The sequence below is a fragment of the Equus asinus genome, chromosome 20, assembly GCF_041296235.1.
Source record: "Equus asinus isolate D_3611 breed Donkey chromosome 20, EquAss-T2T_v2, whole genome shotgun sequence".
Lineage (NCBI taxonomy): Eukaryota > Metazoa > Chordata > Mammalia > Perissodactyla > Equidae > Equus > Equus asinus.
The window spans coordinates 25,277,781-25,305,027 of record NC_091809.1 but is presented as its reverse complement, the minus strand read 5'-3'; the positions used below and the strand labels follow the sequence as shown (position 1 = coordinate 25,305,027).

General features: G+C 40.9%; 1 protein-coding gene across 11 annotated transcripts in view; it reads left to right on the top strand.

Annotated features, from left to right (window-relative positions):
* The window catches only part of LOC123278616 (zinc finger protein 709-like), a 154,165-nt gene that overhangs the window by 92,220 nt on the left and 34,698 nt on the right, over positions 1-27,247 (top strand). For all 11 annotated transcript variants that reach the window (XM_070492140.1, XM_070492141.1, XM_070492139.1 and 8 more), the window contains 2 exons: positions 354-4,225; positions 5,252-5,462. In XM_070492140.1, the coding sequence (XP_070348241.1) occupies positions 354-2,298 (1,945 nt within the window). In that variant the 3' untranslated portion in view covers positions 2,299-4,225; positions 5,252-5,462. The remainder of the gene's footprint in view (positions 1-353; positions 4,226-5,251; positions 5,463-27,247) is intronic.

Sequence of the window (27,247 nt, the reverse complement as noted above, 5' to 3'; positions counted from 1 at the left end):
GTAGTATCTCATGTGAGAATCCTGGTATGTTATTTGAAAATGAATGAAACAAATAAAAAACCCTTGGTTCAAATTTAGCTAGTCTTAGAAAATTTTCACCAAATATACTTTCTGAAATGTGATGTGGAGTTCAGCTTTTACAAAATGGTTCAGTTGGGAACAGTTTTGGTAATCCCTATATATGACTATCACTGTTTGGATAATATCAGGGCTGAAGTCCTCTTGCAGAGAATTCAGTTTCCAAGAATTCAGACAAAGCAGAAAACCTAAGCTTTTCCTATAAATTATAATAATTATAACAAATATAAGATCATTAATAAAGCAATCATTATTAATCTGCTCATTTTTTACAGAAGTCATATGGAATTGAGACTCTGTGCAAGTGAAGAGGGTAGTCAATGTGGAGAAAATTTCAGCCTCATTCCAAATCTCAAGCTGAACAAGAAAACTACAGGAGCAAAACCATGTGAGTGCAGTGCATGTGGAAAAGTCTTCATGCATCATTCATCCCTTAATAGGCACATAAGGTGTCACAATGAACACAAACCATATGACTATCAAAAATATGGAGAAAAGCCATATAAATGTAAGGAATGTGGGAAAGCCTTCACTTTTCCCAGTGTTCTTCGAATACATGAAAGAACTCATACTGGAGAGAAACCCTATGAATGTAAAAAATGCAGTAAAGCATTCACTTCTTCCAGGTCTCTTCGAATACATGAAAGAACTCACACTGGAGAGAAACCCTATGAATGTAAAAAATGCAGTAAAGCATTCACCTTTTCCAGTTCTCTTCGAGTACATGAAAGAATTCATACTGGAGAGAAACCCTATGAATGTAAGGAATGTGGGAAAGCCTTTACAGCTCCCTCAAGCCTTCGATCACACATGATTTTTCACACTGGTGATGGACCTTATAAATGTAAGGAATGTGAGAAAGTATTCATTTCTCCCAGTGCATTTCAAATTCATGAAAGAAGTCACACTGGAGAGAAACCCTATGAATGTAAAAATTGTGGCAAATCATTCAGTCATCCGAGTACTCTTCGAATGCATGAAAGACGTCACACTGGAAAGAGACCCTATAAATGTAAGGAATGTGGGAAAGCCTTTATTGCTCTCACAAACCTTCGAGTACACATGATCACTCACACTGGAGTTGGACCTTACAAATGTAAGGAATGTGGGAAAGTTTTCATTCATCCCAGTTCATTTCAAATACATGAAAGGAGTCACACTGGTGAGAAACCCTATGAATGTAAAGAATGTGGGAAAGCCTTTAGTCTGTACACTAACTTAAAAAAACACAAAAGAACTCACACAGGAGGGACACCCTTTGTATGTAAGGAATGTGGTAATGCTTTTATTTCACTTCGTGTTTTACAAATACATGAAAGAAATCACACTAGAGAGAAATTCTATGAATGTAAAAAATGCAATAAAGCACTCACTTCTTCTAGTTCTCTTCGAAGACATGAAAGAAATCACACTAGAGAGAAACCCTATGAATGTAAAAAATGCAGTAAAGCATTCTGTTATCCCAGTTCTCTCCAGGTACATGAAAGAATTCATACAGGAGAGAAACCCTATGAATGTAAGGAATGTGGGAAAGCCTTTATAACCCCCTCAAGCCTTCGATCACACATGATCTTTCACACTGGAGATGGACCTTATAAATGTAAAGAATGTCAGAAAGCATTTATTTCTCCCAGTGCATTTCGAGTACATGAAAGAAGTCACACTGGAGAGAAACCCTATGAATGTAAAGAATGCAATAAAGCATTCAGTTGTACCAGTTCTCTTCGAGTACATAAAAGAATTCATACAGGAGAGAAACCCTATAAATGTAAAGAATGCAGTAAAGCCTTTACTTCTTCCAGTTCTCTTCGAGTACATGAAAGAATTCACACAGGAGAGAAACCCTATGAATGTAAAGAATGTGGGAAAGCCTTTATAGATCCCTCAAGCCTGCGATCACACAAGATGATTCACAGAGAAGATAGACCTTATAAATGTAAGGAATGTGAGAAAGCATTCATTTATCCCAGATTACTTCAAAGACATGAAAGAAGTCACACTGGGGAGAAACCCTATAAATGTAAAGAATGTGGGAAAGCCTTCAGCTCTCATCAAAGTTTCCAAATACATAAAGGAAATCATAGTGGAGAGAAAAAATATGAATGTGAAAAATGTAGTAAAGCATTTAGTTTTCCCAGTTCTCTTCGAAGACATGAAAGAACTCATAATGCAGAGAAACCCTATGCATGTCAGGAAAGTGGGAAAACTTACTTCTCATGAAAACTTTTAGGGATAATCAAGAAGACACACTAGAGGGAAAACCACATAAATGTGTTGAATGTGAGCGAGACTTTCGTCATCTGAGTTCTTTCTGAAGGCATGAAAGGAATCACTTGATAAAAACCTCTTGAATGCAAACAATGTCAGAAAGACTTCAAATGGCCTACATCATTAAATGTGAAACTCCTACCAAAAAGAAACATAAGTGTAAGTCATATGAGAAAGCTTGATGGAATTTTACTTGTGTATGATGTTCTAGAAAACATTCAACGTGAAAGAGTAGTTTTAAAAGTTGTAAATATATTGTGTTTACCAAGCCTCTCTCTTAAAGTGCAACATTGGATTGTGGATTTCCATTAATCGCTTTCAGAAATGAATACTGAGGTGAGATAATTCTTCATGTCATCATGCATCAATAGTACATAAGATTGTACTATAAGTACATAAGTACATGTACTTAGTGTTTTTTACTTAAATCAATTAATTATATTTTCTCTTTAATTTTTTATAATGTTTTAATTGTTCTGTGTTAAGGGGCCATTGAAAAATGACAGTTTGTGATGGTTGGGATGTTACTACAGGCCTTGTACTGCAGTTCCTGGATATGCCTAATATCATGTATATATTGTTCTTTTCTTAGAGAAAACTCCTTTTTCAGGTGGTGGGTATAGGAGCCTATTTTTATTTTCCATACTATTAAACAGTTGGAATAAATTTTTATGTGTGGCAAGTTTATCAAAGAGTATAGTTTCATGTGAATTCTTGTTTTCATATTTGGACGTTTGCTCTTTGTCCTTCCTTCTGACTGGTATTTGATGAATAGACTTTGAATTACATAGAAACCTATGATAGGACAATAAAATCTAGAGCTGGACATATCAGCCCTGTATTATCTTATGTGAGTGAGGGTAATAATAAGAATTAGAACTTTAAGAATCCACCACCTTTTTGGGTGTATTTTCCACTGATGTTTTCACATTTCACATCAAAGATACATTAGAGTTAGGACTTTTTCTTAAGGCCTCTTCTGTCCACCAGGAAATAATTCAAACTTTCATGCTTGGGAATATTCTCTGACTCTCCTCTTCTCTAGATGATATCTGTATAAGGTCTAATTTGTGTAGGAAACACTTATGCTGTTAATAGTGCTAGTGAGGCTGTTTTCCTGATTCACCGTGGCATCTACAATGGGGCATAAAAAAGTCTCGGGAGTTCATTTCTCTGCTGCATTGTGCAGTGGCTGCCTTGACCCAGTTCTTCCATGTGAGAACAGTCACATTTCTCATGTCACAAAGACTATGTGTGTTTCCCATTAGTTGTAGCTGAATGTATTCCCTCAATATGTTTTCAGTAATGTTTGATGGTATGTCATTAAAACTATGTGCATTTCTCAGTGAAATGAACATTTCTGTAGTTGTTACATTGATATATTTTATCAACTGTTTTCTAAGCCATGGTATGTTAATAACTATTATTTTGGTTTTCATTTCTTCAAAGAATATATTAAAATCAATTTTAATTATGGATTTTCAGATATATTTTCCAATTTTCTTCACTTAATCACATTATGAGTCAATTTTATCATGTGCATGCAAATTCAGATATATTTTCCAAAGGCAAACCTTGTTTTTTATTCTTTTATACTTATAATCTTTGTCATGAGTGTAAGTTCTCATTTATTCTTAACCCAAAACTTAAAAATTATGTTTTTTCAGTGCCCACTTGCCAGTGACCTGCAATATTGCACCTGTAGTCAGAGAGAGGTTTAGTGAATTCTAGTAAAAAGGACCACAGACCATAGAGGACTGTGCGGTGTAACAGTAACAGGGTGCTCAGAAGAACTTCTTACAAGATTTTGGCTTGTGTGAGGTGATTTGATTGTCATTCAAGGAAGCAAGTCATTTTCTGTATTGAATGCTGTGAGGAGGTAAACTTAATTCTATCTTTGATAATCCTAATCATTGTTTTCTAGAAGGCAGAAACAATGCAGTGGAGCTAAAGTTAATTTGTAAGACGTTCCAGTTAGTCCTTTTAGTAAGAAGAAGAGAATATTAGTCATTTTTATAATTTGAATTTTATCTTTTGTCATTTTCACTGGTGTGGTTACAAAATATTTTAGTTTTGTCTTGGTAACTGTGTACCTTTGCAAAAGGATGTGTGTGACATTTTTCTCTTCGGTAGGATAAGACTTGGCCTTGCAGTGGATGCAGCCAGCTCCTGGCCCTCTGGAACAGCTTTGCCTTTCCTACTTATTATCAAAGCACTGATGTATTTCCTATGGTGTATTAGACGGTGTTGACCATGAAGTACCTCAGTTACATTATATAAATTCACTTCTTAGTATACTATATAATATCTTTAGTATCTTCTTTATGAGTCAACTGAGGCCTTTGAGTTTAGGTAAATTGTGAGACAATGCAAACCTAGCAAGGGAGAGAGACAGGACCACTATGCCAATCAAGGCTTTCTTTCTCAGAGACTAGAAAGAAAGCCTTCTTTCTTTCTTGATGCTACTGTTTCAACATCCCTCACATGCCATGCACTTTAGAGTGAGGGTACACAATTTTATACAAATAAGGCATGGTAGGATTTGTATATAACAGCATGAAACAAACAAGTTCTTGCAATCCTTGTTCTTATATGTTTGTGGGAAAACAGAAGTATTAACAAGTTGTAAAGATTTCTATTATAAGATGGAAGTAAGCGCTTTGAAGAAAAGTGAAAAAAAAAAGAATAACATTGAGCTAATAGGGAGGCTGGGTTGTGTATATCTTTTCTATGAGGGTAGGAGTGAGTGAGGATGTTGTTATTATTGTTATCTGGGACTTGAGACTTCTCGACTTAAGCCACAGATATTTTGTGATGTCTTTTTGTGTTTAATATCATTTGAGAGGATTTGCATTTACTTTTAAATATTTAAAATGTTATAGTCTTGGGCATTTTCATTTTGCAGCTGTAGAGACTGAGTGTGCAACATACACCCCATTAAACCATGGAGTTCCTGCCACTTAGAGAGACAGTTGCCTTCATCTGCACTGTTCTAGCTCATCCGGAGTGAATTCTATGAGTAGAGTGACATCTATGCAAGTCCACTGTGATCTCCCAGTGGAAACACCAAAAAGAGCCCTGGGTGTTTAGAAGCAATCATCCAAGGAATAATTGAGGTGAGCTGCAGAGAGAGGGTGTCATTTTGAGTAATATCCTAATTGTGAATACAATTAGAAATGGGAAATAGTCACTTGTCCTTTTTAGCAGGAGTAGCTGGAAGTCTTTAGTTGCAATAATGGACAAAGTCCCCTAGCCTATTTTGCTGTTCACAGTTTTCATTTCCATATTCTTAGATGTCCACCTGTGTTATGGAAAAGTTGCAAACAACAGTAACAACTACAAGGTTTACTACAGAGCCAAATAATTTATTAATCATTTCCATTTTTTTCTACTGTTAACTTACATATTGGAGGGGTGTTATTCAAGTGGTAACCACAGGAGTGTTCTTTTTGATGATAGCACATTTTCTATCTTTTGATGGCAGGATTACTGTACATTTGTGAAAATTCAGAACTATACTTGAAATAGTGTGTATTTATATAATTAATAGAAAATGAATAACAGCATCACTTTCATACGTTAGGGGAAAGTTAAACTCTCCTGATCCCTGATTTTTGTGCATTCAGCACTTCTTTCTAGCACTGTGGGATTCTTTGGAAGAATTGAAGTATTGAAAGGAAGAATTCAGTCTTCAACAGGCCTTTGTTGCAACCCTGTCTTAGTTGAGAAAACACCCCCTGGGATTGCACCTGCCCTCATCTCATACTCACAACTAAGTGAAGTGAGAGGGCTCCCAGAATCTGAGTTTAAATCAGGTTCTGTGGAAAGATCTGTAGAAATACTGTGGTTCTGAAACAAAAAGATGTCTCCTAAAGTGGATCAGTCTGGAGATATCCTCACTCATGTGCATCAGCGTCATTTCTTTCCATTATCATCCATAGACCCTTTCCAGCTCTTTGTTTCCCAACTCAAGCCTACTTGTGCCTGTGTATTTGGAAATATTTTTAGAAATCTGTGTATATCCCACTTTGGAAAATTCCCACCAGACAATGCCAGGGGCCTGTGAGCTGAGAGGGTGACAGAAACAGTGGTAGAACCCATGTCATGGGCACATTCTGTCAGCCACAGAGACCAGAAAAATTACGTATTTATCAGATCTGATTGCTTATTCAAAAATACTTAATCATGACTGACTTTGAATGGGGGAACAAATGGCTCTAGAATTTGTCAAAATAAGTCACTTCATTAACATTTCCCTCCACACTGTCCTTTCCCATAGAGGCTTTAGCAGCCTCTATTAGGCATCTAGGAGTCTCCAAACTTCCTGTGGTTGACATGAATTGCCCGAGGCATTCTTGTACTTAAACTGTTCTCCTCGTCCAGTGCTGCACACAATTAGAGAAGCCACCGATGGTAACTGACAGAGCCTTTTTGTAAATGGAGGCCCTCCCAGGGCCTGAGCTGATGATCATCCACAGCCAGCTTCCCATTTGCCTTGGGTCTTAAGTGCAGGACCCCTAAGGCCTGCTAACCAGAGGCCTCCTCATTGAAGAGACTGGTACTTACAGCATAGAGCCAAAAATAGTGCTTCTGGCGTATCACCCTACAGGAGGACGTGTGTTCCCCTCTTCTCTGATTGATGTAATACATTCAGGAGGAGGTGCCCTCCTTTTTAGACACATTGGCACTTCAGGAGTGACATGGGGACACATGAATGACCAGGGAGTTCATATACTTTATGCACAGTGTGCACCACCACACCTGTTGGGGTCCACTTCAGACTCTCTGTTCTTCCCCCAGATCAAACAGGCCAGCCCTGATGACAGACTGGATCAGATTGATGAGTCAAACTCCAGGTAATCGTGCTAGCAACAGAGAATTGCCTGGGCAAGAATCAAAATCATCTGCACATTTTTACAGATTCTTTCCCCATTGCCAATGATCTAGCTGTCCTATCCCACCAATAGCAACAATTCCTTACCCAAGGTCATCCCCTTTGTCATAAAGAACTCTGGGATAGCTTATCTCATAATATCCAGGTACAAATCAAAGTCACTCCTTACTCTGCACATATTAAACCTCAGTCTGCAGAGGCTCATTTCATTGCTCAGGGTGGTAAATTCACTCAAATTTCTGAGACATATACTGACATCTCAGACCTGATGGCCCCTGGGCCCCAGTGATAGGAAACCGTTAAGAGGCCTCTAACCTAAAGATCTAGGCAAAGTTCAAGGGACTTCCCTCCCCTATCCTGGGCAACTTAGTGACTGACCAACACACCTGATGTGAAAAACATGTCACAGTTAATAGAATCCATGCACATTAAGTCTTTGGGGAGGAGGCGTCCCTGCAGCTGGTGGCAGATAGACTTTGTCAGGCTGCTCACCCCCTCTGCTGGGCTGCTTGCTATGCTCAGACCACGGTAGAACCTTTTATACACAAATTACTCATCCTGTCATACGTGATCCTCCTGAAGCCAGAATCAATAACTCATGAAGACAATCTAGAAATTATTGATATTATCAACCAACGTCTCAAAATACGAAACATTGGGCTCTTGAAGAAGGTATTCAGTGGATCTTGTACCTCTCTATGACCCAGGCTGCAGCCCTCATAGGATGGCCTAATGCCTTACTTAGACAAACCTGCTTTCTTCTAATAGATGTGCCTGCTGTTTGAGTTACATTCAATCCCCAGGCTTTCAGGCTTATTACTTTGTTCTGATCATCAGGATTACTGGCACCTTATAAGTAGAGCCTTTCTATACTAGGCTTTTCTGTCAGAACTGTCACTTCTACAGGTCTTTGGTTTATTGTAGTCATACCCCTTGGCCACCATTCATATCCCACTCCCAGGTCTTCCTCCTAACATCACCTGTAGTCTGTGCCCTGTGTGTCAATATTTCATTCTGGCACCTTCCTTCAAAAGCCCTTAAGTCCATGGAACACAAATGTGCTGTTTACCTACCATTTGCACTCATGTGCTGATTGTCCTGGGAGTCACTGGTATTGAGCAGGGAACACATGATGTCATTCAACAAGTATATCCTTAATGCCAATCAAGAAATGTCCAAAACACTCAAAATACACAGAGCAGACAGCTTATGTTTGAGATGTTTTGCATGAAAGAAAACCCCCCTGGCAGCCATGGTAGCTGCTGACTCCTTGGGTTGGACTATTTATTAACCAGCCAGGGAGAGCTCTGTTCCCTAAAAGGGCTGCTCGCTGCATGTGGGCAGGCTGCACTGGCAGGGTGCCACCAAGAACACAACAAATGAGGGAGCAAATTAAACAGCATTACTAACATATTTGAAAAGTGTTCTGGAACCACACTGACACACTTTGTTGGATCTCTCCAACACCCTGGGATGACTGGATTCAAATATTTTTGGAGGCTTTGTGACCCTAATTATAACTTCTTGTGTTTTTCACATGGCTTTTCAGTTAATATTGGAATTCAAATTCATTTAATGAGATATGTCATCATTCAGTCAATGAGCCTCAGGAGTGAACTTTAATAAAGACACTGACCTCACTGTTGCTATCTGCATCTTCATCGGCTTTAGATACCTGCTCACCCTGTCTGGCCCACAATGGGTAAATAAGTCAGGAAGGGTGACACTTGCCCATTTTCTTTTTGTGCCAACAGGTAGGAAGGTCAAATCTTGAAAACCTGCAGACTCTACTCCTGTACACCTTAAAGCATACGCCTTTCTCCCTTGCATGAGACTCCCCAACCAGCTTACCCTTGCCCTGCCCTCCTTAGAAAGTACCTTTGAGTAATAAATGTGTTTCTCTTAACTTGATGCATGTGATGACATAGTCTGCCATTCAATCCCATTTTGTGTAGGGTGTTAAACCTGCCCCCAAAAAGGTAAGGAAAAAACAGAAGGTAACCAATGGAAAGTGTCTTTTCAGTGACAAACAGGTATTCAGGGTAGGGAGTTTTTGCAAGATGATGAAAAGAAGCCTGAATACAAACACTCCAGTATGATAATGTCTTTAGATGCCTTAGTCATAAAAGAAAAACTTTGAAGCCTCCCACATGGCTCTAGCAGTAGAATCAACAAGTGAAAATGGAATAGTCTCACAAAGTAAAATACAGCAACAGAAGTGAAGGATGGTTTCTGTTCCGATATGTAAAGAGCTCTGAGAGATCATCTCATCTTCCACAACAAGAAAAAAACTGAACCACTTGAAAAGTAAATCTCTTCTTGGGTCCAAGAGAGATTTGAGATTACGTGGCAAACAAATGCTCCCCAAATGAGAGACCAGCAAGTATAGAGAATTACCACGTACTTGGAAGAGAAACAACTGGAGCCAGCAACTTCTAGGAACAAATATACCCTTAATGATGAATTTGCTGGAGATATAGGTTGAGTTCGCTTGAGAGTTAAAAGGGTTAGAGAGTCCAGTCCTAGGGAACCCCCCAAAATTTATGTATTTTTCCATCAGGAACCCAAGGAGGTTCATGTGGAGACTGGAAAAAATTGTCTCATGCTTCATGCAGGAAATGGGGGGAAACTTTTTGATGTACACACAAAGCATTCTGTGCTCTGTAACTTAGTCCATCTCTCAGAGAAAACTAATTTGCCAAAACCTTATGTGGTTGTGGAAAGAGAAGTCAGACAACTCCCAGACTCTTCAGGATTTCTCTCTGACAATAGGGGAGGAATAAATGCTAAGAACCTATTCTGAAGTTCACAGTCCAGGGATTCTGTCCCATCAAATCTTTACAGGTTTAATCATAACATGAGAACATTTTCCTCCCCTAATACCTTCCCACCTATCAACAGGCTCCCTTGTAAAAACAGTGGGTTAAAACAAAATATTGCAAGATACAGACAATTTAAGATTGAGCTTTTAGGGTTGCCCAAACACACCAGGGGAGAAACATCCCAGGATGTTAACAAGGGAGATAGAAAAAGGACAACAAACTAAACCCAAAGTACAAAATGAATACTCTAAAACTACAAAACATGGCCTAAGGAAATGAAGTATATATAAATAAACAGAAAAACATCTCAGTTTCATGATTTTCAGGACTTAACATTGTTGAAATGTCATTACTCCACAAAATGATCTAAAGATTCAATGCAATGTACATCATAATCCCAGCTGTACCCTTCATAGAAATTGGAAAATTGTTTAATAAATTCTATGGAATTGCAAGGGAATCAGAATAGCCAAAGCAATCTGGAAACAGAAAAACAAAGTAGTAGGATTAACACTTCTGGATTTTAAAACTTCATACTAAGGAAAGGTAACCAAGATCATGTGGTACTGACACAAGGATGGACATAGAGATCTGTGGAAGATTGAGATTGGAGAAATAAACCCCCACATTTATTGGCAACTGATCTTTGACAAAGGTACCAAAAGTGAGGAAATAATATTCTTTTCATAAATTGGTGCTGGGCCAATTGGATAAGCACATGCAAAAGGAAGACATTGTGCCCTTAAAACCCACAACATACAATGACTTACCAAAAAGGATCAAAGACCTAAAGATGAGACTAAAACTGTAACAAAAGTAATAAAACTTAGGAAAAAATTCCTGACCTTGGATTTGGCACAAACATGTTAGATATGACACCAAGTGCAATAATGGGGGAAAAAATGGGAAATCTGGATTCATGTACAATGGATCAGTACTATGGTAGTAATCTTATGGGACCACCGTGGCATATGCTGTCAGTCGTGGACCCAATTGTCATTATGTGGTTCATGACTGTATACAGATTATATCTCAAAGCTGATCATATATGCAAATAAATCCATTAAGAGCTTTGGAATGAAAAGAGTTTTGCAATCTCCTCTCTGAGGCTTATTAGAATTTCCAGGTTAGTTGACACATCCATCACCTGACATAGTTACTTTGTGTGTGTGTGTGGTGAGAATGCTTCATCCACCGTCTACAGTATACATATATCAAACCATCAGGTTGTAATCTTTAAGTATAGACAATATTTTTAGCCAATTATACCATGAGAAAGGTGGAGAAAAAAGTTTCCAGGTACATCCCACGATTACATAATGATTTATAGTTTTCTTATATCTGTGAAATTAGGAATCAGTTCCCTTAGGGATATTATAACCATTACATTTCAAACTTCTCTAGGGACAAAGGCAAAAATTAATCTAAAATAAATTTCCCTCCAGTGTAAAATGGAAACTTGAGAATTTGGTGAACACATCTTATACCTTGTGGTTGGTCTGAGAAGAGTCCCTGCGTCCAGCCAGGGCGGTGGGATTCCTACTTCCCACCAGAGCTGAGTACCCTGGGATTCTTTAAGAATCTAATGAGTGGAGGTGGAGCGGGGCTGGGTGGAAGGCTGAACACTGTCAAAGATTAAAGATTGAAATGGAACCAGACTATCACAGATGGTGAGGTCACATTTAAGTCTCTGTGTTTCTAAATAAGGGGCAGGGTTCCATGAGTGGCACTGCAGTCTTACCGCAAGCCCTTGACCCCTAGAGGACATAAGACCCTCTTGTTCCAGTGTGGCCTGGCCTGGGCCACCCTCTCGTCTGTACTTGCTCCAGCTTAAAACTGAATCAGGAATGCCCTGCGCACACCTGTGACCACGCATTCATAAAGAGATAGAGAAAGTAACAGTGTCAGTCACAGGCCTGGAAAAGGTTCTGTTTAAATGTAAATGAGCCAGGTGGGGACAGGTTAGGGCCCGCTGTCAGAAGCTGGTTCTGCTGAACGAGCATCTTCCTGTTCCTCTGACACTCCGGGTTGAAGGGGCGAGGCCTTTGGTAACTGTCCAATCAGGGGCGCCACTGGGGCAGGTGGGTGGGGTGATGCACTACACCAGTGTGGACGTCCCTTCTCTCTCAGGCCTCACTGGGGATGACTGGTCACCTGCCCTAAATGGTCCCTGGTGGCTCTGCTGCAGCCTGTCACGCTGTGATCTGCACTGGCTGTAGGAGTCCTAGGAAGGACTTGGGACCCAGGAGACCTAGAAATGGTGAGTGTGCGACCCCGGGGTGAGGAGATGGGGAAGAGGACCTGGTCGGAACCATTCTTGGTGGGACTCTGCCTCTTCACCGTCACCTCTAGTGTCTGCGGATTTGAGTCTCCTTATGGATCTGCTTGGACCTCAGTCCCCTCCAGCCCACAGCATGGGGATTGGGCCAGTGGCCAGGACGCCAGATGTTCTGTCTGTCACTGGGCACAGTAACTTCAACCCTGGAGCCTCGCTGGGCAGCTCTGCGCCCACTACCCTGTGTCTCCCCAGATTGGTGGTGACCATGGGGAGGGACAATCATGACTCAGTCTCTTCGAGTTCCTGCATGGGAGGAGCTGTAGTCTGTGGGGTCCCCAGTGCCTCCATTCTCACCAAGGGGTACATGTTTTCTCCTGAGTTTTCCAAATGTTTGGGGAGTAGGGTTTCAATTCCAGGATCCTGTCCCCCCAGCATAGCTCTTCATAGGACTAACAAAAAGTCCCTAAATTTCAAGAGCCCTCCCCATATTCCCAAATGCCAGATTCCCCTCTCCAATTCACAGCATCATAATTAACTATTCATCCTCTGTGATGCATTTCAAACACACCCAATATTTTAACTATCATTATTCCCTAGAGCCATGGATGACTCTTTTTTAAAGATTAGATTTGTCTGGATATTTTACATTAGAAGACAGAAGAAGATAATCACCTGGAACTGATACTGACCCTGATATCAGTTCCCCTACATTAAACCCAGCATATATGGGGTTAAAACCAAAAGCCCTCATATGTAAATATCTGTTTCTTTAACCTTTGACCCCCTGAGATTTACAACCAAAAAGAAGTTACAAATCGCCCAGATGGCCTCAGCTGGGCTCCCACTGAAGTCCTGACTAATCACAGGTCCTTGAAGTTTATTACAAGGAAATTGATGTCCAGAGAATATCAAGAAACTGAAGGTTCCCAGAGCTTCCTGGCACTGGAACCCACCCTCCACCACGAAGATAGACAACCAGGAGCAGCCACCTGTGGAATTCCTTATCTTCCCCTCTCTACAAGCAGCTGCATTCCGAGGGGGCGAAGCAAAATGGCGGGGTGAGCTGACCCGGGATTCTCTCCCCTCCAAAATACAACAAAAGATTGGAAGAACTGAATTTCAGAGAATAAACATAATGCCAGCTCGTTAGAGATCTACAATACCAAGAAGGTGGAGATCATAAACCTTGCTTACATCCTCGGAGGTGCTGGAACGGTAGGAGAGAACATCGCTCCCTCCCCTAGAGTCTGCGATCACTGCGGCACGGGTCCGGAAGGAGCAGGGGAGGGCTGCGCGACTAGGGGATCATCCAGGACTCCTGCCGCTGATTCAGTGGAGACCCGCTGACGGGGGGGAAAGCTTCCGTCCACGGGGACCCCATAAATCAAGGGCCTTGGGAGACCAGAGAACAGAACTGATCTGAACCCAGACCGGCGCGTGTGAGTAACAGCCCCTCCCCCCTGGCAAAGCCAGTGGGCGCAGATCTTGCCCCAAGGCGGAGAGCTCATAACACGTGGCTCTCGACCCCCATCTAGTGGCGACAGGCTGCAACTGCAACTGAATTCTACCACCGTGCGAAAAAACCGCTCCTCTACCATCCAGCAATTTATAAAAGCCCCGGACCAGAAGGAAAACAATAAAAACATAGAATTAAGTCCTGAGGACTTGGAATTAGGTAAACTAAGTGATAATGAGTTCAGAGCAGCTATAATCAAAAAACTCAATGAGGTAGAGAGAAAGATAGAGAAACAAGCCGAGTTCTGGAGTTACTTCACAAAAGAGATTGAAATCATAAAGAAGAATCAAACAGAATTACTTGAGATGAAAAACACAATGGACCAGATAAAACAGAATATGGATTCCCTGAATGCCCGTGTAGACAACACAGAGGAGAAAATTAGCATAATCGAAGATAGACAGGCTGAATGGCGCCAGACAGAGGAAGAAAGAGAACTAAGAATTTTAAAAAATGAGGAAAATCTCCGAGAGATAATGGATTCAATGAGGAGTAAGAACATAAGGATCATAGGAATTCCCGAGAATATGGAAAAGGAAAATAGAGCAGAAAGTGTGCTTAACGAAATCATTGAAGAGAACTTCCCAAATCTAGGGATCGGCGGAGAAATGTGTGTAGAGGAGGGTTTTAGATCTCCTAGATTTGTCAATGTAAAAAGAGCTACCGCACGGCACATAGTAGTAAAGTTGGCAAAAAGGAAAGATAAGGAAAGAATACTCAGGGAAGTAAGAAAAAAAAAAGAGAATAACCTATAAAGGAGCCCCTATCAGACTGTCAGCGGATTTCTCTACAGAAACCCTACAAGCTAGGAGAGAATGGAGTGACATATTCAAAGCTTTAAAGGATAAAAATCTTCAGCCAAGAATACTCTATCCAGCAAGAATTTCCTTCAGATATGAGGGAGAAATTAAATCTTTTCCAGACAAACAAAAGTTAAGGGAATTTGTAACTAAAAGCCCTCCATTACAAGAAATCCTCAAGAAGGCTCTCATATCTGAAAAAAGAAAAAAGGGAGAAAGGGGACACAATCCACAGACTAGGGAGACCAATGGATAGAACCAGAACAGGATAGCAAATATTCAATTATAGTATTAGGGTAAAGGTAAGGAAACTACCAAAACAAGGACGATCTTAGCACTCTAACTACCAATTAATAAGATGAGTTGGAATAAAAAATGAAAATAATTATTTAGGAGGGGAAGAGCAAAGGGTCTAAATCAGTATTGGTCAAGTAAGTAAGAGACCACCAGAGAATAGACTATATTATACACGAGATTCTAAATACAAACTTCAAGGTAGACACTAAAATAAAGTACAGAACAGAGTCACAAATCATAAATAAGGAAAAATCTAAGAAACCCAGCATAAGAAATTGCAGTATTAAATGGGTCATCTAAAGCACACAGGAAAAGAAACACAGGAAAACAAGATAATGAGCGACAGATTAACAGCACTAAGTCCACATGCATCAATAATCACTCTCAATGTGAACGGATTGAACTCTCCAATAAAAAGACACAGAGTGGCAAAATGGATTAAAGAACAAGATCCAACAATTTGTTGCCTCCAGGAAACACACCTCAGCCCCAAGGACAAACACAGACTCAGGGTGAAGGGGTGGAGGACAATACTTCAAGCAAATAGCAAGGAAAAAAAGGCAGGTGTTGCAATTCTCATATCAGACCAAGTGGATTTCAAAATAAGACAGGTAAAGAGAGACACAGAGGGACAATATATAATGATCAAAGGGACACTTCATCAAGAAGAAATAACGCTTATGAATATCTATGCACCCAACACAGGAGCACCAAGATTCATAAAGCAACTATTAACAGACCTAAAGGAAGATGTTAAAAACAACACAATAATAGTAGGGGACCTCAACACCCCACTCACATCAATGGATAGATCATCCAGACAGAAAATCAACAAAGAAATAGTGGAGCTAAATGAAAAACTAAAACAATTGGGCTTAATAGACATATATAGATCACTTCACCCTGAAAGAGCTGAATACACATTCTTCTCAAGTGCACATGGAACATTCTCTAGGATAGACCATATGTTGGGAAACAAGGCAAGCCTCTACAAATTTAAAAAAATTGATAATAACAAGCATCTTCTCAGATCATAGTGCTATAAGGCTAGAAATTAATTACAAGAAAAAAGCTGAGAAAGGCACAAAGATGTGGAGACTAAACAACACACTACTGAACAAGCAATGGATCATTGAAGAAATTATAGCAGCCGCATTCCTCACAAAACTTTAAAACCCCTGGCCTCCCATCTTTCCGAGAGACGAGACAAGACAGAAAGATTTCTGGGCTCACTCTCGTCTCCCAGCTGATATCATCTGAAATGAAAACCTTACCTTGCCATAACCCTGGCGTTCCAGTTTTTATTTGGCCCCTCTTGTGTGGCAGGGAAAGAACCTATGTTTGTAGCCAGTAACAGAACTACATTGCATGAAATCCTTGTGCCTCTCCCCCCAGGATCTTTCTAGGCACAGACATCCTATGGGAAGTCCTTTGGGTGCAGGTGCCTCTTGAGAAACTTTCCTGGATGATTGTCCTGTCAGTCTTGCCCCTCTCTGGGTTTGTGACCTTGAAAAGATTTACTCACTTATTTAAGTCTCCTTTCTTCAATAGGAGTAAAATGTATTCAATCAATACAGTATGAAAGACAGTATAAAATATTTTCAAGCTGGCAAGAAAGAGGTGAATTAAAAAATAAAATAATCCTGTATTGCATTCCATTTATCAAGAATTCTAATTTTGGAGCCGGCCCCGTGGCCAAGTGGTTAAGTTCACACACTCTGCTTCGGCAGCTCAGGGTTTTTCCAGTGCGAATCCTGGGCATGGACATAGCACCACTCATCAGCCCATGCTGAGGCAGCGTCCCACATGCCACAGCTATAAGGACCCACAGCTAAAAATATACAACTATGTACTGGTGGGCTTTGCGGAGAAAAAGGAAAAAACCAAAATCTTTAAAAAAAAAAAAAAAAAAGAAAGGGACAAAAATGACCTTTCAAATATGTAATTGAGGGCCCTAAAAAATACTAAACCCTTTGAACCACTTATTGCTGTTCAAGGAAACACAGCAGAGATGAGGAGGAAGACTGTTGTTTGAAGGCACCAATCATGAAATCAGTCACAATAACAAAAATTGGAAACAACTTTAACATTCCACAGGAGAATGATTAATCTAATGACACTGTATTGCCATGAAGGACAAATATTATTGTAGACAAAGATGTGAGTATGTGTTTATGAGATGCTGGGTTAAAAAAAAGCAAAGAACAAACTATCTCTACATGGTACGATTCTAAATGAAAGAATGTATTTACAAGCACACACACAGAGAAACAAGGCTGGAAGGAAATATAACAAAATATTTACAGAGTTGTGAGAATATGGGTAAAATCTGTTTCCTCATTTAGGTATATCTGTACAAGTTTTCTACGATAACCACATATACTTTTATAATTAGAAAAAAAAAAGACGTCATTCAATTAAAATTCTCACACTCCAGCTTTGAGGGTCATATCCACTAGAAAAACATGTACACAATCCTCTGAAAGTATCTAAAGTTCTTAGGTCTCTTGAGATCGATTATATTCCTTGTTTTCTTAATTCTAAGGGGGAAAATGAGCACTAATGGTTTTTTAGGTCAGTGGTGGGGAAGTTTCCCTATCTATGATGTGGGTACAGGTTTGCTAGAAGAATTAATGACGATTCCTGGCTCTAGAAATAAGGCAGTGAGGCTTCTCAAGCTAGTAAGTGAGAGCACAGAGGTGCCCAGGGAAGAGAGCCCAGTAAACTCTCTTACTTAAATAGAGATGGTTAAAGAGCTAAATATTTTTTTAGATGTATCAAGTTTTTATTTTTTAATCCATTCTGCCAATCTCTAGCTTTTTAAAAGGAGTGTTTAATCCATTTATGTTTAAAGTAATTACATACAAGGAATGATTTATTCCTGTTTTGGTATTTGGTTTTGGTATGACTTATCTTTTATGTTCCCCAGTTCCTACATTTCTTCATTTTTTATTGTGATAAAATATACATGACATAAAATTTAGGATTCTAACATTTTAAGTGTACAGGACAGTGACATTAAATACATTCACTTGTGCAACCATCACCACTATCCATCATTAAAACTATCATCTTCCCAAATTGAAACTCTGTACCCTTAAAGCAGTGATTCCCCAGAGCTAAATATTTTTGAATTAGGATACTAACACAGTAGGAATTATTAGCTATTAAACTTTTATTCCTTAATTCCTTAGGCATACAAGAGGATGTTTACGGACAAATGCAATATGAAAAAAAAAAGCCTTATTGGAATGCTTCTTTTAACCTATGTTAGAATTTTTAGAATATGAGAAAATATAGTAAAAACAACTCCACTGTCAGGAATGAAGGTTAAGTCATTAATAGAAAATAGAAACAGAGCATTTTTAGTTTCCTCGCTTGTAAAATGGGAATAATGCTTATCCTACTTGGTTACAGGAATTAAATAAGATAAATGTGTAAGCATCAGATCGAGGCACTTAGCACATAATATACTCATTTCCCTTTATCTCATTGCAATGGATAATTTTGGACTTAATCTTACTATATATAGAAATATAGTTCAGCTCTGGACGTGAAGTTAAGCATTAGCATAGCCCAGGACTAAGTAAGGCACAACTACTCTGAGGTGCCTCATTTTCAAAATAGGTTAATAACTTACGGCTTTGTGGTAGGGAACAAATGAGATAATAATTGTAAAACCCTTTTATAAATTCTAAAAGGTACAATGATAAGAGTAGCCAGTGATACTGATTAAAAACAAAAGCCATATTTTCTTAGCAGATCCACATGCTTTGGTGTAAATACAACTAATAAGCTGCATGGGATGGGAGTTGAGACCCTTCCAGAAAGACAATCAAATGGCAGTAAGGCTGACAAATTCTTGTCTAAAGATGGGGGGGTCCAGCTCCTGCAGAGCTTTAGTTCTGCTGCGTGAGGTATACAAATGCGGGTCAAGGACTGAATTCTCAGAACAATAGACTTTTATAGGCTATAGTGACTGACAACCAAAAAGACACTGGAGAGGGAAAATAAATGTCTGAAGGGTAATTTTTTGGATGTTGGCTATGTCTTCCTCTTGAAATCTTCAGTCCATCTTTAGCCCATCTCTCAATTTGTTTAGCACCCATATTTCTGTTTCCTGGTAGAAAGGTAATCATATATTCTTAAAACTCACAGTGAAGGCAATGCTGCATCATTCCTTACAAAAGCAATATCCACGTGCATAAAGTGTCTTTTTCTTTTTTTTTTTTTTTTTGCTGAGGAAGATTCGCTTTGAGCTAATGCCCATTGCCAATCTTCCTCCTTTTTTTTCTTCAGGAATATTAGCCCTGAGCTAACATCTGTGCCAATCTTGCTCTACTTTATATATGGGTCACCGCCACAGTGTGGCTGATGAGTGGTGTAGGTCCGTGCCTGGGATCTGAACCCATGAACCTGAGCCACCGAAGCAAAATGTGTGAAATTAACCACTATGCCATGTGGCCAGCCCCTCGTGTGTGTGTCTTTCTTTTTGATCCACACTTTAAAATAACCAGTTCCTAAACCAGCAGCAGATTTTCCTGAGTGCTCAAGTCTCAGATTCTGTTCTCCATCTTATTCCTACATCTGTCATAAGCTGGTAACCAATTTCTTTCCAGTTTTCAATGGAAAGATTACTTCAACTTCTCCGTTATCTATTGGGTAAGAGTGCTATTTTTGGCATCAATGTGTAATCCAGAAAATTATACTCCTGTTAAAAGACCTGTAATTTAAAAATGTTCACCAGTAGAAGATCCAAAGGACAGTGTTGAGAGTACTCCTTAATATCATTCCTCTTCATCTCTTAAAGCAGCACACAAGTTTAAAGATGGATGAAAGAGCAGAGAAGAAAGTGGGTATTGTTTTAGGACGGGGGCCAAGGTGGGAGATGAGGAAGGGACGCTGCTGGCGAGGAGACCAAGGTTGTGAGGAGGTCTGCCCACCGAACAACAGGGCAGTCAGTGCAGATAGTTTGTAATTGATCCATCTGCCATATTCATATCATCCACAAAATTATATAAAGACACGTTCCCTTCTTAAGAGTCAAAGGAACTAATTATTGTGAGATAGATTTGTTCTTTAACATCTAATTTCCTTGAACTGCTAAACCATTAAAACCTGTATATTCAGCGAGTCTACTAATGAAACCTGAAAAAATACATTTACAAGAACTTCGAGACGCATCATCACATTCCAAATCCATGTAGGCCCAGCGAATTTGGCTAATCTACTAGAAAGAATCACAGGCTAAACAAGGGTTTTTAAACTGTGCTATAAGCTCGAGATTTTATTTCCAAGTGGTTTCCCACAATTACTGAGGGCCTTTTCAGAAAGGAAAAGGAAAGAGAGTCTGAAAGCAAAGCAGAGAATACAAAATTCTTCATAAATACTGAAGGCAGCAGAGCATGTCACGATCAACCTTTGACACATGCAATTTAAGGCTTATTAGTAGTCAGTGTAAATCTGAGAGCAGAGACCTGCCTTTCTCCTCTATATCTTGCCAGATTTTATGCAGATAACTGTACCTAGTGAGAACTTATTAAAAATGATTTGGCTATTCCAACAGTGGTCCTGGGTCTCCAGAGATTCTCACATCCTTCTAGATACTGGGTGCTGTCCTGGAAATGAAGGAAAACAGACAGACAGACTCCTTTTCTTAAGGAAAACACAGTTCAGAAAAGGGAAAGCTGGAAAGTGAAGTGAAGCAGGCTGAGCAGACCACTGTGGCAGTCCCATTATCCTGACCCTAAAATTTTGCTTTTATTCCTAAATTTTGAATGCTTCTGGTATTTGCTCCTCACTTTTCTGCTTGGTCAGAAAAAGAAATCCATTATGACACATCCCTCTTCTGAAAATTCACTTTAATGCTCCGATTTAGCAAAGAACTTGCATCTTACTTTTTTTTTTAATAGATTTTTTAAAATTTTTTTCCTTTTTTCTCCCCAAAGCCCCCCAGTGCATAGTTGTATATTCTTCATTGTGGGTCCTTCTAGTTGTGGCATGTGGGATGCCGCCTCAGCGTGGTTTTGATGAGCAGTGCCATGTCTGCGCCCAGGATTCGAACCAACGAAACACTGGGCCGCCTGCAGTGGAGCACGTGAACCCAACCACTCAGCCACGGGGCCAGCCCCAGCATCTTACTTTTTAACATGCCTACTGTGTGCTCCCACCGCCACTGCACTCAGCACCAGTGATCTGACGAACAAAACCAGAACTTGCACCTTCATGGACCTACATTCTGGGTGCAGCTATCTTCCTCAAATGAATAACATCACGTACCACGTTCAGCACCTTGAAGCAACTGAGTACTGTGACAGAAAATGCAAGTGGGAATCTACAACATGAAGGTCAGGGAAGGCCTCCCTGAGGAACTGACATTTAAGTTGAGACATGAAAGACAAGGTGTCAATCATGAGGAAAAGTGTTCCTGGCAGAGGGAACAGCAAGGAAAAAGGCCCAGTGGTGGAAAAGTTTCATGTGTTTGAGGATTTGAGAGAAGGCCCCTGACGATAGAGCAGTGACTATGAGGGAGCACAGCAAGACCTTATTTTTTGAGTGTTTAACATGAGCTAGACCTCATGCTGAGTACTTTACTGCCAGCTCTTACCATTACAAGAAACCTATGAAGTTAGATACCCCGCCATTTTCAAAATGAAATAAACAAGCACAGGAGAGGTTAAGAAACTTGTTCAAAATCACACAGCAAGTGGTGGAGCTTGGATTCAATTCAATGCAGCATGAACCCAAAGCCCCCGTTTTAAAGTCAACCTTATAAGAGGAATACTAGGAACTCGAAACATTTCCAAATATAGAGTTTGTACAATCCTGTGGTGAAGTGCATGGTACATGGGTTCCGGCTGCCTGGATTTTAATTCTGGCCCCTACACTTAGCGTCTGTGTGACCTAGGGCAAGGCACTTACTGTGCAGTTTCCTCAGCAGTAAGTTGGGGATAATGATTTATTGGGTTGTTAGAAATGAATTAGTACCTATACTTTTTTTTTTTTTTTGCTGGGAAAGATTTGCTCAGATTTAACATCTGTTGCCAGTCTTCCTCTCTCTCTCTTTTTTTTTTTCCTCCCCAAAGCCCCAGTACATAGTTTTATATTTTAGTTTTAAGTCCTTCTAGTTCTTCTACATGAGCCATTGTCACAGCATGGCTACTGACATGAGTGGTGTGGTTCCGCAGCCAAAACACAACCCAGGCTGCCAAAGCAGAGCCTGCTGAACTTTAACTGTAAGGCCATCAGGGCTGGCCCATTAATCCCTGAACTTTTGGACTCAAAAAGTTAGCTATCTGGTTAAGTTCACACACTCTGCTTCAGGAGCCCAGGGTTTTGCCGGTTTGGATCCCTGGCAAAGGCCCAGCACTACTCATCAGGCGACGCAGAGGCAGCGTCCCACATAGTAGAAATAGAAGGACCTACAACTAAACTATACAACTATGTACTAGGGCTTTGGGGAGAAGAAGAAGAAGAAGAAAAAAAAAGATGACTGGCAACAGATGTTAGCTCAGGTGCCAACCTTTAAAAAAAACCCAAAAACTTAGCTATCTTACTATCATTGACACTAAGTTATTGAAACAAAAGTTGGGGTTTTGTGGGGGAACAAAAGTGAGAGACCCAACAACTAATCACACTAATGTTTCAATTAATTCAACCAAGGACTCGTAGCTCTGTTTAGATTTCACAACAAGGCCGGAACGTTTCCTAAACTCAATTCTCTTAACTAAGGGCTTGCAGGTCCCAGTCTGGATTTTAAAACAAAGCCAAAACACATCCCCAAAGTCCTTAGGATCCAAAACAATCTTTGGAGGCAGAGAGGGAAAAGGGAGCAACTAGCGAGTCCCGGCTCACACATTAAAGCACGTCGGACAACGAGGTCCATCCGGGGCCTGACTCCCTCTGAACCAATCTGATCCTCTTCTGGTCTCTCCTCCAGAGGAGGAACGTGCTTTCGAAGGCTGAGAAAAGTCCAACCACGCTTTTGAACGCGAGCGCAGCAAAGAGCCCAGAATCAACTCCATGGCAGCCACAGGCGAAGGCGTCTCCAGAGTCGGCTCCTGGCATCCAGGGGCACCGTGGGGCAGGCTCCTCTCGGCGGGTTATGGGGCAACGGCGGCCTTCCTCCTTCGGCTCCCACCCCGACCCCGTCCCCGGGAGCAAAGCAGCTACCGACCACCCCTCCCCTCCGCTGGCCGGGCTCCAGCTCCAATCCGGGGCCCAGGCTCCCGCCTCCACTCGCCCAGCCCAGGAGACAGCCCGGGAAGAAAGCATCGCGCCGCGGCGCCTGCCGCCCCTCGCACGGGCGCGGCCGTGGAAGCAGACGAAGCCGGCGCTCTGGACGCACTTGGCGCGGGTCAGCCGGCGGCACGTGGGGCCCCTCTGCACGGTCGGCCGCTCGCACCAGGACCCGCGCGAGCGGCCTGCGGTGCGGGCTCCCAGCCCACAGGGAGACGCCATGACTGCCGGGAGCAGCGCCAGTCCCGCGGGATTTTTGCCTTCAACCAGGTGCATGCCGGGCGAGGAGGCGGGGCCTGGGCGGGTGCGTGGCCCCGCCCCCGGGAGCTCGGCCTGGTGCCCTGCAGGACCGCTGAGCTCAGCGGCCCGAAGGAGGAGGGTTAGCTTAGAGGGCGAGTAAGCCCGACAAACGTCGTCTCCGCTGGATCCTGCCAAGGCTACAAGTGAACGCTCCAAACTTGTGCCTGAGATAGTACTACGATGCCCTAAGGCTTCTGGGAAAACGCATTGGGAACAAAATAAGGGAATTTCTAATTCGCTACAGATGCTTTTTTTTCTTTCAATTTTTTTCCTTTTTCTCCCCAAAGTCCCCCGGTACATAGTTGTATATTCTTCGTTGTGGGTCCTTCTAGTTGTGGCATGTGGGACGCTGCCTCAGTGTGGTTTGATGAGCAGTGCCATGTCCACGCCCAGGATTGGAACCAACAAAATACTGGGCCGCCTGCAGCAGAGGGCTCAAACTTAACCACTCGTCCACGGGGCCAGCCCTGCTATGGATGCTTTTAAATTTGTCTAAAACCACAGCCAACAAAGTCAGGTGAAGGGGCTGGGTCTCGGAGCGAGTTTGAATTTTGGCCCACCCACCTCCTTAATAGCTGTGTGATTTGAGGCAAATTCCTAACCTTTCTGGGCCTGTGTTCTTATCCGTTTCATGGAGATCATTACAGTACCCACCTGACATTGTGATGATTAATAAGTAAATACGTTTAATAGTAATCTGATAGTACTTTACCGAAGATAGGCAGCCAGTGGAAACTGTGCTGGACTTGGGAGTCAAAGTTGTAGCTTTCTGAAAAATGAATTTTAAATTAATGTCCTCTCCTACTCTGGGCCACGCTCTGAGAAAAAATCTGAACTAGGTGGAATTTAACCTGGAAAGTCGATTTCCTCCAAATTTTTTTCTGTGGGGGTAAATAGGATGAGTCAGAGGATTAAATCAGAGTAATTAGTGTTGAACATGCCTCTAAACTACAAAAGGAAAAAAGAAAAGTGGGCATGTAGGTCAAATTATCGACATTAGTGATTCTCAAGGATTATCTTGGTAGGCTGCGGTGGAAATCAATACAAGAAACCGTAACTAAATTGGAGTCAGGAAGACCTGTAGCGGGAGGTCTCACACCCTATTCCACGTGGTCAACTTCCCCCGATAGGAAGAGAGGGCGATTGAGAGGGAGGCGCATGTCTTCCCAGGAGGTAAAAGTCGGTTCCTACTGAAGGAAGACTTTTCCCCCCACCGGTGCCAACAGCTCAGCCAATAAGAAGCGGTTAACCCCCCTGAACTGCTACTTTCCCCGAACGGACTTTCCTTTAGAACAGCCCCTTGCCGCTCCCCCTCTTGTCTCTACAAAGGCAGCTTCCCTCCTCTGTTTTCTGGATTTGCCTATGGTTTGCCATAGCATGCACATCCCACATTGCAATTCTTTTGGCTATTCCTGAATATTGAGATAAAATAAGAGGCAAATTTGCTTTTTAAGTTGACACTGTCAGTTATGACTGCCCTAAATTCTCTCTCTAGCCAGGACTTCTCTCCCAAGTTCCACACCCAAAGATTCATAACTGCCTACTAGGTCTCAAGTGATGTACCACTTTATACCTGGTGGCCACCGCAAACTCAGCGTGCTGGAAACTGAACTCTCCCTCTGCACAAATGTGTTTCCTCCTCCTGGTGAATGACAATCGCTGACCACTTGGGAACAAGAACCATGAGTCATGTCAGCCCCATCCTTCCCTGTTAACCTCCACATCTCTATCAAATGCTGATGATTCCACAACCTAATTAGGTCTTGAATCCGAACTCTTTACTCCATCCTCTTAGTCTTATCAGGTCTATTTTAATACAATTACATAGGATTATGAGAGTATGAAAAAGGCAAGAAGACCCTAAACTGTTTTCAAAATAGAGCTTACACTAAAACTGAACAGTTCCTAAAAGTTTAAGATTCATAAGTGAGAGAAATAATTTTCACTGATCATTTCAAACAGAAAGATATTTAATTTTTCTTAAGGTTTCAGATTTTCATTTCATTTGTATTCTAATAGGATTAGTCACAGTGCCTGTACCTAATGGCCAAGATCATCTACTTCATATTTCAAAAGGCAAAAAAAAAGAGACAAATTTCTATTCTGCTAGATAATATTAGATATTATCTATATTATTCAGTTATTTGAAATTTGTATATATTGCTGTGTATTTTCAGAAAACAGATTAACATACATCTTTAGCAAGAGCAGAGCATTAAATTTTAATGATCTACAATACCATTCTGGCAAGGTCCTAACTCAAATTCTGAAATAAGTCTACTTGTTCACTTTTTAAAATAACAAAAAAGTCATTTTGAAAACAAAGTTTCTTCATTTCTTAGACATGGTTACTCACATAGAATCACTCTTTAATAAGTAAAGTCAAAATATGCATGGAATGTCTACAATCCACCATTTCTGTGCTGGGCTTACATACATATTCAAACCAATATACTGTGAGATGTGGAATGATATACTCAGGCTTTTTCAAAATTCTTTAGAATAGGATAGATGTTTTTAAATGCTTCATAGATCTCAGAACGTTCTTTGGCACCTGTAAAGAAATCCAAGTTTATATAATTTTTAATATAAAAACAATACCAAAGTTTTCTTAAAACTAAAACTTCATTGTCATCTCCAGTTACTTTTAATACGATAACATCCCTTTAGTTGTACCTGAGAAGTGACGTTTATTCCTGGTAAAGAAAAGAATTTAGTGACTACAGTCACATTGCCACAAACACGTACCCTAGAGGAGAGTTTTCTAGTACTTCTGCTCTGTGGGCATATCAGCTCATTTTTTAGCCTCACAGGGCACAGTATAAAATATGAAATGTTCTCTCTCATTTTGCCGTGAACGTCACCACAGAACATGACCTTCAGCAGCACCTGTGAGCACTCAGCTACCAGCAAAAGGGACTTCCTTTGATCCGCTCATTTCTAGTTAGCATCTCAATTCCCTAATATTGACTAACAGAACGAGACAAACTGGAGCTGTTTTACATTTCAGTGTGTGGGAAGGGGTTATTAGAGGGGAAAAACTGTACTATTGTCACCCTTAGTGTCTTAAGTTTCAAGGCATCTTTAATTATAGCATTACTGCCCTACAAGTTAAAAAGGATAAAAACATGAGTTAGACGCAGTCCTCACCCCTTGAGAGATATTATCACTCAGTCCCTACTCATCTCTCACCATCACTCACCACTAACTTCTGCCACCTTAAAACTATGCAGGCACATTGTGCTAAGGGTTATAGACTGGTAGCGCTTATGTTATTTGGAGCTGTCAGCTAATCAAGAAACTATTATCTGATATTATTGGGCAGGAGACAAAGATGTTAATGAAAATATAAAAAACTGTTGGCATGAAGAGGAAAAGAAAATAGCTCAAGTTAGTAAAGACTCTTCCTTGAGAGCTATAAAGTAAGAGAGGAGAAAGGCTCAGTATAAGGGCAGAAATAACATGTGGGAAGTGGTTATCTGGTTCAATTACAGTAATAATGGGAGGGAATTACCAAAAGGAGGATCACCAGATTTGAGAAGCAGGTAGAAATCAGGATTCAGAATCAAGGAAGAGCTGTAATAATATTTTTAAAAATGGAGGGGGCCGGCCTGGTGGTGCAGCAGTTAAGTGCACACGTTCCACTTCAGGGGCCCAGGGTTTTCTGGTTCGGATCCCAGGTGCAGACATGGCACTGCTCATCAAGACATGCTGTGGCAGGCATCCCCTACTATTATTGTGTTATTTTTTATATCT